Source organism: Sitodiplosis mosellana, unplaced genomic scaffold, assembly GCF_009176505.1.
Source record: "Sitodiplosis mosellana isolate CC-2019 unplaced genomic scaffold, AAFC_SMos_1.0 Smas_scaffold_3, whole genome shotgun sequence".
Taxonomy (NCBI): domain Eukaryota; kingdom Metazoa; phylum Arthropoda; class Insecta; order Diptera; family Cecidomyiidae; genus Sitodiplosis; species Sitodiplosis mosellana.
The window spans coordinates 7,613,357-7,626,580 of record NW_022595246.1 but is presented as its reverse complement, the minus strand read 5'-3'; the positions used below and the strand labels follow the sequence as shown (position 1 = coordinate 7,626,580).

The following is a 13,224-nucleotide window of genomic DNA, read 5'->3' as shown; positions in this document are numbered from 1 at the left end:
TTTCCATTAGCCAAATATTCGATGCGAATGAGTCAATGCTTTAATTTCAGCATCATCCAAATGGCACAGTCATCATTACACATATGCATCGTAAATGTATACACTCGTGTTGTCTCACTTGTCAGTTTGGTCGTAATCCGATCAACAAACAACATCTCTCGAACCACACAAGTGTGGGAGTTAATTGAACTCGGTCGAATTATCGCACGCTGGAGCAAACGTTTTCTTTGCTATTTATTTTAACTAAACTTTTGAATGTTCACGAAATTCCTCCGAATTCATGCGCATCTTAGGATAATGTTCCGTTTGGCCTTATTAATTTTAATGGTGTGTACTTATAACTTTGGGTCATTAATTGAGGTTCGGATCAAATTATTTCCGGAATAACTAACACCAATCCACCAATTGATCCCATTTCGCGCAGAAAGAATCGTTAAATAGACATTTTCAATGGAACCGCGGATGTTGAAAATGTGGAATGTTTTTGTCGTTAATGGAACCGCGGAAATTAGCAAAGTTTTTCAGTTTTAAGCACTCGCTGCGCCTCAAACGAATGGGAAAATTAATTAAAGTGCGTTGGCCTGATTTAATCCTACACCGACAAACAACTCCCTTCTAGTATGGAAACATTAAATTAGAAAAGGTATATTAAATGAAATGCACTAAATTAGACAAATGTACGAAGTTATGTTTACGAAGTCGAGCACAATCAACATTAATCTCGCAGAGATAAATCAAACTCGCTGAATTTCTATTCCACTTCGATAAATGCACCTTTCCATTTGAGATGATAAAAGTTCATTCAAAGTGAATGAAGGATGAAACAAATGTGCTTGCATTACTAAAACCAAATTTTTACACATTTTTACCTTCGAACGCATAGTAGTTACATTTTTCAATTTCTTTTTTCCCCATTATTCCCCTTAAAGATTCTCGCGAATCAGAATTCAAAGTAGAGTATATTTTTCCAAAAATCTGATACAGACATCAAATAGGAACCAAGATAGAGAAACTTTCAAAGATATTACCATTTTTATATAAAATGCAGAAAATATTTTTTTTTTCAGATAAATAAACTCATCTCTAAATTATAACTGAAGTGCTAGACCATCAAATAGTATTCATTTACAGCTGGCCATATTGTGCAGCAGTTAAAACGGGGCTAGGTTTGTGCTATGCCTGGGCTAAATACAGCGCACGAAGTGAGGAGTATTTGAAGAATTCATATAAAAAACAAATCAGAGCTTATAAGGATCACGAGAACAAAAGAAAAGTCATCTACGATGGAATACCAACCAAACAAATTGCCCGTGACACCGCTTCAGGCTTTTGTGGTTTATGTAAAGGAATGATGAATGCTTAATCTGCCTAATACACGCAATAAAGGAAGATATTTGTGCAAATTTGACACGTTTCTACACGTAAACAACGTTTTGACATTTGTTTATTCTATTCAAAATTAAAGAGAAACTAAACATGTTCATCAAGTAATGTGTTTTATTTTCAAATACACTTTTTCTTCTTGATCCTCACCCAAATTTTGATGTGAGAAAAGCCGGAGAACACACAATGAATATGAAATATTTTCAAACAATCTGATTTCTAATTCCGCCGCAGATTCGTGTGGTAATTTTTTTGTATGGACTAGAGAATCTGCGAATTGAACATTCGAAATGAGAAAAAACCATAGTACTGGAGAAAATGTTTGATTACAATACTGTGTCCATATTGATCTATGGCAAATAATAATGGCATGAAGTGGGGCATTTCAGTAGCATAGAATTAAATATCAACGATAAACACCTACACTATATCTTTGGTTCGAGAAAAATTATGAGCATTATAAAATTACCGCCTGTATCATATATTAAAAAATGCCTCTAAATCTGTCTGCTGCATCTGCAGCGAATCGTGCATAGTTACATTCATCTTTATTCAGCGTGAAAAATGTGCGTCGTTTAAAGAATGCGCAATCAAAACCGATCGCCATACATTCAACATGGGGCAAATATTAATAATGGACGAATGGCATCGTACGATATGAGATACAAGGCAAATGAATCAATGTCTTCGGGCACACTTCTTTCGCGCACAGACGAAAAAAGAACATTTAATGAAATGGTAGTAAAAAATATGAGTGCAAATAAATCTCAATTTATAGTTGCAGTCGGTGTGTAGCTGGCGACGTCACACATTCGTTGCATACAGTGTTAATTCCCAGTCGTTATTCAAACGACTGAATCGTCGTCGTCGTCGTCGTCGTCGTCGTTCAAACGTTTGTTCTCATTCCATTTCGCAAATATATTTGATTCACATTCGTTGCAATTGTTACTATAAGTTTAGTTTATTGCATTTATGCCGTTGGCAATTCATAACACAGATTATTTCCTCTGGAATGTACTCCCTCTCTCTCTCTGTGTGTGTATCTGCACAAATTGACAAATCTACGGATTATTCATGAGGCATTAGGCATTACGCAGAAGAAAAAAAAATATTCAGCACATACAATTTTCTCTTGGCATTAGATTTATTACGGACGGAACTGTGATCATTGCACACGGCGGCCCCCGATAATATTATTACCAACAACAACATAAATTACCGATAAATGAAAATGTTAGTTCATCGAACACACACTTTTTCTGCAACGGGTGTGCGCAAAACATTTCATTCGCAACGAAAAGCCTCGAATCAAGATCAAAGTAGCACAGATAAAATTGTCATATACATTTTTAATGCAGAATTGTGTCAAAAAATTTGTATGTGGAGCAGATCGAAAATTACGAGTTTTTAATTAGAAACAATTTATTACTGCATGGACAACGATACCAAGCACACCAAATCACATAGTTACAACACAATCGCACTGTATTGTGGCGAGAAAAATACGTCCATTCAAAATGATCTACGGAAATCAGCAACCTTTTGCGATGCCAAAATAGTTCTAGAAGATGGCGGCTGTATTCCTGTACATCGAGTCATTTTGTGCAGCGCCACCGAGTTTTTTCAGTGAGTATCAAAGCACTCTTATTAAGAGTGCCATTAATTTCATACGAATGACTCTTAGCTACGAAAATTTCATCTTGCATTTCATTCATACACAAATGAATTGGAATTTATTCGAGTTTTTTCTTCAGCAAGCTATTCATGTCACCGGTGAGTGCAGAGCAAAACAACAACTACTTCATCAAATATGTTCGAACCGGAATAATGGAATGTGTTATTAACTTTGCCTACACATTCATTTGTGATATCAACGAAACCAATTTGTGCGAGCTGCTAACAACTGCCGAGTATTTCTGTTACACATCATTAGTCGATCGATGCGCCGAATACATTCAGAGCATTCTGAATGTGAAGAACTGTATTTCTTTGATGTTAATGACGAGGTTTTTTTATTTTAGAATTGAATGTTTCTTTTTCATATTGAGATTTGGTGTCTAAAAAAATGTCGATTTTTTTACACCTTCAAGGAAGTGTCTGTTCAAGCACGACATCCAGCGCAAAACTAGGGGATACGTTTTGCGTAATTTCATTAGTGTCGCCACATCAAATACGGATATATTGAGTTTGTCATGTAATGACCTCGTGGATATTATAATGGATGATGCGTTGAATTCAAAAAGTGAGGAGCCCGTTTGGGAGTTATGCCTACGATGGATTGAGTTCGATGAAGAAAATCGCAAACAATATGTTCCACGATTGTTAGAGAATGTTCGCCTTGGATTGATAAAACAAGATGTGAGACACATCATTATCGCTTTTACGAAAAGAATCCATTCAAATCAGATTACTCGGCGTTTTTTTTTGTAGTACTTTGAACGGCGGGTATTAAATCACAATTATGTGCAATTATGTCCAGAGGCGAAACCAATTGTAAACACGGCGCATAAATTCGTGTCAGACTTGGATGAAATCGATTGGCTCAATGAACGTGATACAGACATCTCTTTGCTTGTGCCACGATTGCCGTCCGACGTGCTCTTTGCAATCGGCGGCTGGTATGATGGATCTGCGTGTTTATTATTCGAAACGTATGACGTTCGAGCCGATCGATGGATTGAATTCCATTTTAGCGATCCGAACGGACCAAGAGCATATCACAGTGCCGCCGTTATTGGTTCCAAAATCTATTTCATTGGAGGATACAGTGGCAGTGAATATTATAACAAGTGCACCGTGTTTGATGTGAAAACGAAAATGTGGAGGGAGGTAAAGTCTTCACCGTAACGTTTCTTTCTAAAAAGAAGAATTTTGAATTTTTTCCTCCATTCATATTCGTCTTCATATTTTAGATCGCACCAATGCACTACCGTCGATGCTACGTCAGTGTTTGTGTTTTCAATGACAGAATTTATGCGATGGGTGGTCACGATGGCCATAGTCGACTTCGTGCTGTTGAATCGTACAATCCAGAAACAAATCAATGGACTCTCATGTGTAGCATGGCATTACGACGATCTGATGCTGATGCTTGTGAACTTAATGGACAAATTTATATTGTTGGTGTGTTGTGTATTCAACTACCTTTTAGTGTGTTTTAATATTTCGATTTGTAATAATTTTTGTGTCTAATCCATTTTTCGAAGGTGAAAAATAATTAAAATGTCATTTAAGTACTTTTAATCAACTTTTAATTTTAGGTGGTTTCGACGGTAGCATATGCCTGCGGAGTTGTGAAGTGTACAATCCTGAAAAAGATGAGTGGTCCTACATACCCGAAATGCTGAATGCACGATCTGGCTTAAAGTGTGTTCCGTACAATGGTCAAGTGTTTGCAGTTGGTGGATACAACGGCCTGAGTCGCTTGAGTACTTGCGAAGCATACAGCCCACAAACATTCTTTTGGGCATCAGTTCATGATATGATTTCGCCGCGTAGTAATTTTGGTATTGAAGTAATCGACGACACAATTTATGTATCTGGAGGTTTTGATGGACTTTCGACCATTAACAAAGTGGAATATTACAGAGCTGAAAACAATGAGTGGTATGAAAAAAACAGACAAAGATGAAAAAGAAACAACAATTTAAGCATTGAAATGCTTTGATATTTTGTAGGAAACCAGCCGCAGGAATGAACCATCATCGATCAGCCCATGCAATTGCCAAAGTATCTGATTTCAGCAATATTGAGGACTTTGTCTACGAATCTCGTTTGGCTTTTGGAGAAGGACGTCAAGTCATGTGATTTTGTATGAAAAAAATAAAGAAAATTTTGCGTTAAAGCAGATATTTTGACTTATGCAAACTTTTCATTTCATTTCTATAATTTTTTGCCATTTATTGCGATAGTTTTGTAAACATGTTCATTGTATGAGAAGTCAGAATGGAAGTTTTTTTTCAGATTTTTGTTGAATTCATTCGAGAATTTTGGAATTCCTGTAGAACTTTTTTTTTTAGAATTCTAGAATTTTCCTGAAATTTTAGACACCAAAATACCTAAAATTCCCAAAGAAATTCAACGAAAATTCAACGAAATTTCACAAAAACGGAAATTCAACGAAAATTCACCAAAAATCCGAAAAAAAAAACTTTCATTCTGACTTCCCATACAATGAACATTTTTAGTCTTCGATTTTATATCAATTTGTATTGACACTGTGATACATGCATGCGATTGATTAGAAATGAAAGCTCCAGCTGTTGTTATTGTTGTTTTAAAATTGTTTTATGTGAATAAAGATGTCAACAAAACAGTCCAATCATTTTTAGAGTGTTAAATTTTATTGATTGGCAACATAAGAAGGATTGAATAATTCTGAAGAATTTTTCCACATGATCTTAGCCGCATATTTAGTGAAAACAACGACATCTTTATCAAACAAATATTATTTTGAATCTCATTGTTCAATATGATAAATAATAACAAATGTCAACCACGGATTCTAATCGCAAAACCAGTTCACAATACGAATGAGGACAATTTGGAAGACGACCATTGCCATAACCACTTCTACTCTGGTGTTGTGTGTAAAGAATACACTATTGCCGTTGCTATCGGTAGATCCGGTGACATGAGATTCAACCCAGTCTAAATACGGAAAGATTCTAACGTATACGCTGTAGTCTGAAATAAAAATTGTTAGTTCAAAAATAAAATCCAATGAGAAATTTAAAGATTCTGATTCGTCATGTTATTTCCAAATCAGTAATTCATATCCTAAGTTAATAGACCATATTTGCACTGAAATATAAAAATATCAGGTAAATAACGAGAAATTCGACTCAAATTTCTACATAGTTACCTTGAATGTGTAAAAAGATCCTATTCCTATTAATTCATTTCGATCTCTGTAAACCATCGGAGCACCTATAGAGATGAAGGAAAAAACCATATCGTCATAATCTACAGTGTGAACGAAAGCTTACACATAATGTACCAAAATCGTTGCAAGCATATGTATTTCTGGAAAATGTGCAAGCAAATTTAGCTTTGACATAGGGGATTCCACAAGATTCCGCCTTTGTATCTGCATAACGTAAAATACGATGTGGCTTCCACGTTTCAATTTCAACAAAACAAACGATAAACAATTAGACTTGGTTCAACTTATCAAGAATTTCTTTCTGTAAAATCATAAAAAATGAATACCACATCTTCACTCCCCCATCCTGCGATTGTAACACCACTTTGTTTCTCTAGATCTTGCTTAGGCAATGTAATAGTTTTCACGTTCGGGGAAATGATATGGTGCCAACCGTCAAAATACCGATGTCTATTGCAGCATTTATATCTCCTCAGAATGAGCATCATGCCTACCAACAAAAACCTTACATTTTGTTATATCTTCACACAAGTTTGCACAATATCCTGATGTTAATATAGATTGATCTGAGACAATTGCACCGGAACAAAATGGAACATATTGTCTCTCCTTTTCGAAATATGTATGAATCATAGATATGTATGGAATTGCTTGTTTCGATTCCTGACCGCCAACGATACGTGCGTTCTCACTGAATAACGTTCTGTTTCGACCAATTTCTCTAGCCGTAGCCACTGAAAGTGCCAAAAGCACTAACTCCAATTTCATTGCTCTGGGTTTGGAGCTTTCCAAGTATCAACTTTGATTTACACTAGTTAAACTTTTTTAGTGTTTGATACGAAATAGCGCGTGCACCGGATTTATTAGATTTGGAATATTTTATCTTTGATGTGTATTTAAATTTGTGGATTTAAAGGTCTTTTTTCAGCATTTCGTTTCTTGACGATTTTGTTGTTTCTAGTGAAGTATTGAAATTGACACAAGAAATAAATGTTTACTTTGTTCAAAAATTGAAAATTTTACTGAACGTCTGCAGTATTATTGATTGCTAGGATATGATTTGTCAAAGGCACTTGATTTGATAAGACAATTACAAATCGTTGTGTACGAACAAAAATACATGGAGACACGATCGTTCGTGAAAAATAGCACAAAAACCGTTAAAATTCACATACCAATCATATGAAATCATTCATATTCTATTTTAACAAAAATAACAGATTTTCTTGGTTCCAATTTGCAGAACTTAAATTTATTATATAAAATAATGAAAAATATCAACAAAGAATTCTAACTGTATATCAGTGTCATAATGCGAATGAGAACGGTTTGCAAGCCAATCATTACAATTACCATTCCGTCGCCGGCTTCATGAGTAGAGAGACCTCTGTCCTTATCGTTAATACTGTTGCTAGCGTTAGTACTGTTACCACTGGCATTGATATGGGAATCGATCCATTCTAAATACGGATAGACTCTAACATATTGGCTACCCTCTGCAATGAAAATAGTTCCAAAATCAAAATATGAGTATTTTCAAGTCAAAATCAATAGAATATTTCATCGCCAATATTATTCCACAAATTGGATTCTTCAGAACGTGGTTATACCTGGTTGACACTGAAAATATGAAAAAATCAAATGAACATAGGGAAATGCGGCTTCAATTTCAGTATAATTACAACTCTAGTATACACGGATCCAATTCCAATCAATTCATCTCGATCAGTGTAAACCAATGGAGCGCCTGCGGGAAATAAGTTGATTCATTGAAATATTCATGTTAATTAACCTAAAAGTTGTTTACCATCATCGTTACAAGCGAATGCTATATCTGAAGTTGTACACGCCAGTTTGACTCGATATTGTTCCGAATGATTACAGGAAACCGCCATTACGTTTGCATGTTGCAACGGAAAGGGTGAATCCAGCTTTACCAATTTACCAAAAATTAACGATTGGCTTTCTTTGTTCGTCAATTTTCTGTTAAAATATTGGAAACACTTACAATGCCGTATTTTCCCCATCCGGTGATCGTGACTTCTGTCTCTCCCGTTAGCTCTTGCTGTGGCAATGCAATCGCATGTACACTTTCCGAAAACTCAATGGTGCTCACCATTAAAATACCAATATCTATCCTATCGAATCTCGAATCTTCTTCCCACGATTCATGCCAAATTGTGTTCAGAAGGTCAACTGATTGTCCGCCAAAATCTCCGTCAACTCTACCAACGAATACAAAACATTCCGATTCCGATGATTGTCTACAATAATATGCACAACTTGCTGATGTCAATATGAAATTTTCGGAAATAATTGCTCCAGCATAGCCAGGAAAGGATGTTTCGTTGGTTAAATCAAACGTGAAAATCATTTCAATTACAGAAAGATATGGAAAAACTTTCGTCGATACTTGGCCACCAAGCATGTGTGTTTCATGATTGAACGCCATTCTATTTCCATCAATTTCTATTGCCACGGTCGAAGAAAATGCCAAAAGCACTAACGCCAATTCCATTCTCGATGCTACTGTTCAATAAATTAGACAGTTTGCAAAGTATTGAGTGTACTGGATGGGTTTATTTGATTCGAAATATTTTCTAAATCTTTACTATGTACAGAAAATAAATACTTTTTGAACGTTTACAATATTCTTGGCCTACTTGGATATGATCTATTTCAAAGAAACTTGATTTAACGAAAGAAAAAATGAAGATAAGAAAAGAAGAAAAATAATAATTTAAAGCATGAAAAATAGATTTAAGGGTTCTAGACAGAGCAGTGTATTCTGAAATTTTGCAAAATTATGTTCAAAACTAAAAGAAGAACCATCTTGAAATTTAAATATCCGCTCAAAAACCTAATAGTCTCAAAGTAATGTTTATATTATCACTTCAACTTTAAGATTTCGAGTTTAAAAAAACAAGATTTCATTGTTGATTGTACGTCAGTGCACAAAGAAGCACCGGTTCCAATCCTTTTGTCAAGACATCCTTTCCAATTTCATGGTTTTTAATTATGTCTTTGAGGCAATTTGTTTGGATGTAAAAGGAAAATGCAGCGGGGAGATCATCTTATGGAAGATGTCAACGATTTCGCTGAAGAAGAGGCAAAAGGTTGCAATGTAGATGGTAGACATTTTACACTCACATATTTAGCTGATTATTGTTATTACGATTGTGTTTGTGTTAGTTGTTGTTGTTGTTTTTTGTTAAGTTGAAACGTGCCACTGATGTGGCGATATGCACATTGTGCTCCGCCCATTGACAATTTGCCGACCACAAAAACAGGTGTTTTCTTTCTCTGCATCGCTTTTGTGTTTTCTTATTATTATCACTCTCTTTGGATTTATTATTTCAAGTAGAAAAAACAACAAAAGCAACGAGTACAGCGACGAAGCGCGATTTTGGGAAAAGGGAACCACTCAAAACGACAAAAAAAAATTTTAATTAACAGAAATACATTTGGTGCTGTTTGCTACCGCGTGCAGAGTGTGTTTGTTTTTTTGGTGTGTTGCGTTTCTGTGGTTGGCGAGCACAAGACACACAAGAGGCACATTCACAAATATGAAATGTAAATATTATTACGAATAAAAACGAAGAGAACGAAAAAGAATGAAGAGAAAAATAAAAATTAGCCAAAGACAATGCAAGAAATGTGAAAAGAGGAACTGGAACAGAGAAACGAAGAAATGTCTTCGTGAAATGGGAATAACACGCAGTGCTGCACACAATTAGGCCAATGAGTGTGGTGTACGTTGCTTGGCCACGGCGTGAGTAGCAACCGTTTGTCCGCGTTGGTTGCGTTAATAGAAAACTCTCATTTGTTCTTGAGTTCGGTGTGTTTGTGTGTGTGTGTGTGACTCGCCTCCGGAGATGAATTCATTTATTATGTTAATAAATAAATTGTAATGATTCTCAAAACTCTTGAACGCGTTCAGAACACACGGAAGAGAGTAAAAAAAAACGGGAGAGCGAGTAAAAAATGGCACAAACCGTGCATGAATTAAAATGAATGATGATTCCACTGTGTGTATTATAAACAAAGTATTAAATTGAAATACGATGCAAATATGTTTGCCGGTGTTTATCTCGCATTCATATGCGTACGTGGTGGACGGTGTGTGTGTGTGTGTATGCTGGTCGGCTAAGCATAAATTCCATGTGTATATTCTCGATAGCATCAAGTCCATTTTCGATCGAATCTTTGCTGGTCGTTGGTTCTTTCCTTCAATTTTTGCCATGCTGATGGTTTGTTTTAGATGTGAAGACACTTAAGTTCGTTTTGCCATGGGCACAAATAATCGCTATTGTTGACATTGGCTCTATAAGGTTTGTTTCTAGCGCATGCATTTTCATTTGGTATTAAATGACCAGTAGCTAAGCCCCTTTTTTTCTCTCGTTCAAATCTCAACATTAGTGCCCGTGTTGCCATAGATGTTTCGTGTATTTTCACAAATTACATATTAATTAACCATTGTGCATGAATTTTGATGAAGTAAGAGGAAAGTCCGTGCACGTATACCTTTGGAAACAAAAGTGTTTGCCCCGATCATTTTCTCGAGCGTGTTTGATTCTTTATCGTATTCTAATGTGTTTCACCGTTCACATTGGTGCGACCAAACGAAAACCAACGATAGATTTCGAAGCATGGATAAATTAAACGTTACGTATGTTGAAAATCATAGCCCAGCTAAACAAATACACGTACATTAAAAATCATAGCAAAACACCGATGCAATCAAAATTAAATGCGAACTCAATGAAGCGATGAATCAAAAATGAACGGGCGACACCAACATTCAAATGAGGCCATGTTTTAATTACGTTGCAGCGTGCAAATAACACCACGAACGAATGATAAACACCGAATGGAAAATGTGAATGAACGCAAATCAACAGCGGACAAGCGTGTCAATGCAACCTTTGTCGCGGTTTCATTTCGGATTTGATACTGGAATTATTCATTCAGGCGAAAATAAACAAAATTCACGGGCTACCTTTACTGCACAAATTGTATCGTTTTATCGAATATTTCACGGCTTTCATCTTGGGGCATTTGTTCTCCTTGAGTAAGTCACAAGTTAGGTAAACGTTATTTTGAAGTTGTTGATCCAATTACCAACTCAACAAACGGTTATTTTATTTGAACATCAAAGTAGCGAACAGTGAAAAATAATTAACAATTGTCTCTACCGTGCAATCGGAACAGACGCATTTCGAAGTAATTGCCGTTTGACATTTGCCAGCAGTGCCACCATTTTTTGTTGTCTAATTTATCTTTGATAGAGATGAATGCGCAGTGAAACGAAGAGAATTCATCATTCAATGTCAACTGGCCGTAAACTTCAAACGAAACTCAGACCCTGTGTCCTTTCGATGACTCCGGCGACACATTTTTTTTTTTGTTTTCTTTGTCGTTCCCCTGCCATTCCCCTTTCACTCACTCACCCGCTCAAATTTGTCCAATTGAAAATTATTCAAATGAACATAGGAAAAAGTGGTTCGAATATGACGATTTTTTTTTTGCTTTGACGACATTCGGAAATTTTTCAATTAGGTTTCATCAGGATAATGCGGCTCAACAAACATTGTGCTCAAGCAATAAAGATTAAAATGCTTTCCTTTACGTTCCTTCTAGTCAATTATTAATTATCCCATTTTTTATTCCATTTTTTTTCTCCCTCTCTCTCTCTCTCTCTCTCTCTCTCTCTCTCGGTGTGTACTCCATTGTTTTCCATTGACGCCTAGTTACACCAACAACAAAAGAAAAAGAAACGAAAACTGTCAAATTATTGTGACGGTCACATTTATTAAGGCCATTATTAAGAGCGAGTGCTTTCTGTTCTGCGTCGATGAAATTCGGCGATAGAAGCTTATATAATTTGTTTAAAATGCAACTTCATAAATTGTGTCGGTTAGAAGCAAGCCATGGCTTGCTTATCTAAGCATTCAATCTTTTGGCTAATTAATAATAAATATTCCAAAATAAAAGGAAAAACGCACGTCGCCGACCGCAAGAATGGAATGAATGTGTCGCGGTGTATTTTTGGCCCATTTAAATGCATATGCAGCGGTGAAGCAAGTGATAGTTTCGATACGCACGGTAGTTGGTGCGAGTGAATATCACATTTACTGCCTAAATGCGACAACAACAACCACACCTGGCTACATTTTTCAAATACTTCTCCTTCGTTCGCTCCCTCTCTCTCTCTTTCACTCTCGTGGCCGCGGCAAGAGTTCATTTCGGCATTTCTTCGACCATTGTGAATTCGACATAGAGCGTCATGTTGAAATAAATTACATCCGTTGTGTTTTTCTTATTTTAGTCGTGCGAACATTAATTTATTCATAATGCGTGGCTTAAGACACTTGCCGATACACTCAAAACTATCATGAGCAAAAAATCAGCCCAAAAAGCCACTAAACACACATATATATGAACCACCCATACCAAATGTAAAAAAAAGTAGTAACTATTCATTTTCCCCATGCGTATCGTTCCGTATTTCGGTATGACTTGAGGTTTTTTGTTTTCGTTCAATCCACTTACACTAATAGATTCTTTAATGAACCTGCCACTGTCATCTTCTGAGACCATTTCCAACGTAAATGCTCATTTTCATTATTTTATTGAAACAACTGTTCGAAATAAAATGCGCACATTCGAAACTGCTGTTTATTTCCCTTGTTTATGGCATATAGAAACGAACATTCACACGTTCTAGTTGGCAAGCATTTAATTTGACTTTTAAGCGTTGGTAATGAGCTGCTCAGTTTTTTCTCTCTCTCTCTCTCTCTCTCTCTCTCTCGATTCAGAGGAAATGAATTTAGATAGTTAAACTCACATCATTTTTGTTTAATCGTTTGCTTGGTGTAATCATCTAAAATAGATTCTTTTTAAAAGCTATAAAATCGCCCAGCGATAACGATATATGAATGGTTCTTAGTTTTATG

General features: G+C 35.9%; 2 protein-coding genes and 1 long non-coding RNA gene across 3 annotated transcripts; 1 reads left to right on the top strand and 2 right to left on the bottom strand.

The window, feature by feature from the left end:
* The first annotated feature begins 2,752 nt into the window (after positions 1-2,752).
* Positions 2,753-5,241, top strand: LOC129565771 (kelch-like protein 10). The gene is made up of 7 exons (XM_055440985.1): positions 2,753-3,009; positions 3,138-3,389; positions 3,474-3,741; positions 3,814-4,212; positions 4,296-4,506; positions 4,644-4,989; positions 5,061-5,241. The coding sequence occupies exons 1-7, from the start codon at positions 2,816-2,818 to the stop codon at positions 5,188-5,190; spliced, it is 1,800 nt and encodes a 599-aa protein (XP_055296960.1). The 5' UTR covers positions 2,753-2,815; the 3' UTR covers positions 5,191-5,241.
* Positions 5,242-5,908: 667 nt separating this feature from the next.
* Positions 5,909-6,470, bottom strand: LOC129566543 (uncharacterized). Its single transcript, XR_008687738.1, has 3 exons — positions 6,383-6,470; positions 6,248-6,312; positions 5,909-6,069 (listed from the first exon to the last, which is right to left on the bottom strand). It is a non-coding gene; the product is annotated as an uncharacterized LOC129566543 (long non-coding RNA).
* Positions 6,471-7,558: 1,088 nt separating this feature from the next.
* Positions 7,559-8,642, bottom strand: LOC129565801 (chymotrypsin-2-like). Its single transcript, XM_055441035.1, has 5 exons — positions 8,277-8,642; positions 8,076-8,199; positions 7,951-8,015; positions 7,879-7,888; positions 7,559-7,764 (listed from the first exon to the last, which is right to left on the bottom strand). The coding sequence occupies exons 1-5, from the start codon at positions 8,640-8,642 to the stop codon at positions 7,559-7,561; spliced, it is 771 nt and encodes a 256-aa protein (XP_055297010.1).
* Between the last annotated feature and the right edge of the window lie 4,582 nt (positions 8,643-13,224).

Excerpts from the sequence above, each read along its gene's own strand:
- LOC129565771 (XM_055440985.1), top strand. The coding sequence starts at position 2,816 with ATGGACAACGATACCAAGCACACCAAATCACATAGTTACAACACAATC. Across the intron at positions 4,213-4,295 it reads AAACGAAAATGTGGAGGGAG|ATCGCACCAATGCACTACCG; the intron begins GTAAAGTCTTCA and ends TTCATATTTTAG. Across the intron at positions 4,507-4,643 it reads TGGACAAATTTATATTGTTG|GTGGTTTCGACGGTAGCATA; the intron begins GTGTGTTGTGTA and ends TTTTAATTTTAG.
- LOC129565801 (XM_055441035.1), bottom strand. The coding sequence starts at position 8,642 with ATGATTTTCACGTTTGATTTAACCAACGAAACATCCTTTCCTGGCTAT. Across the intron at positions 8,200-8,276 it reads GATGGGGAAAATACGGCATT|CTGGATTCACCCTTTCCGTT; the intron begins GTAAGTGTTTCC and ends AAATTGGTAAAG. Across the intron at positions 8,016-8,075 it reads ATTCGCTTGTAACGATGATG|GCGCTCCATTGGTTTACACT; the intron begins GTAAACAACTTT and ends TATTTCCCGCAG.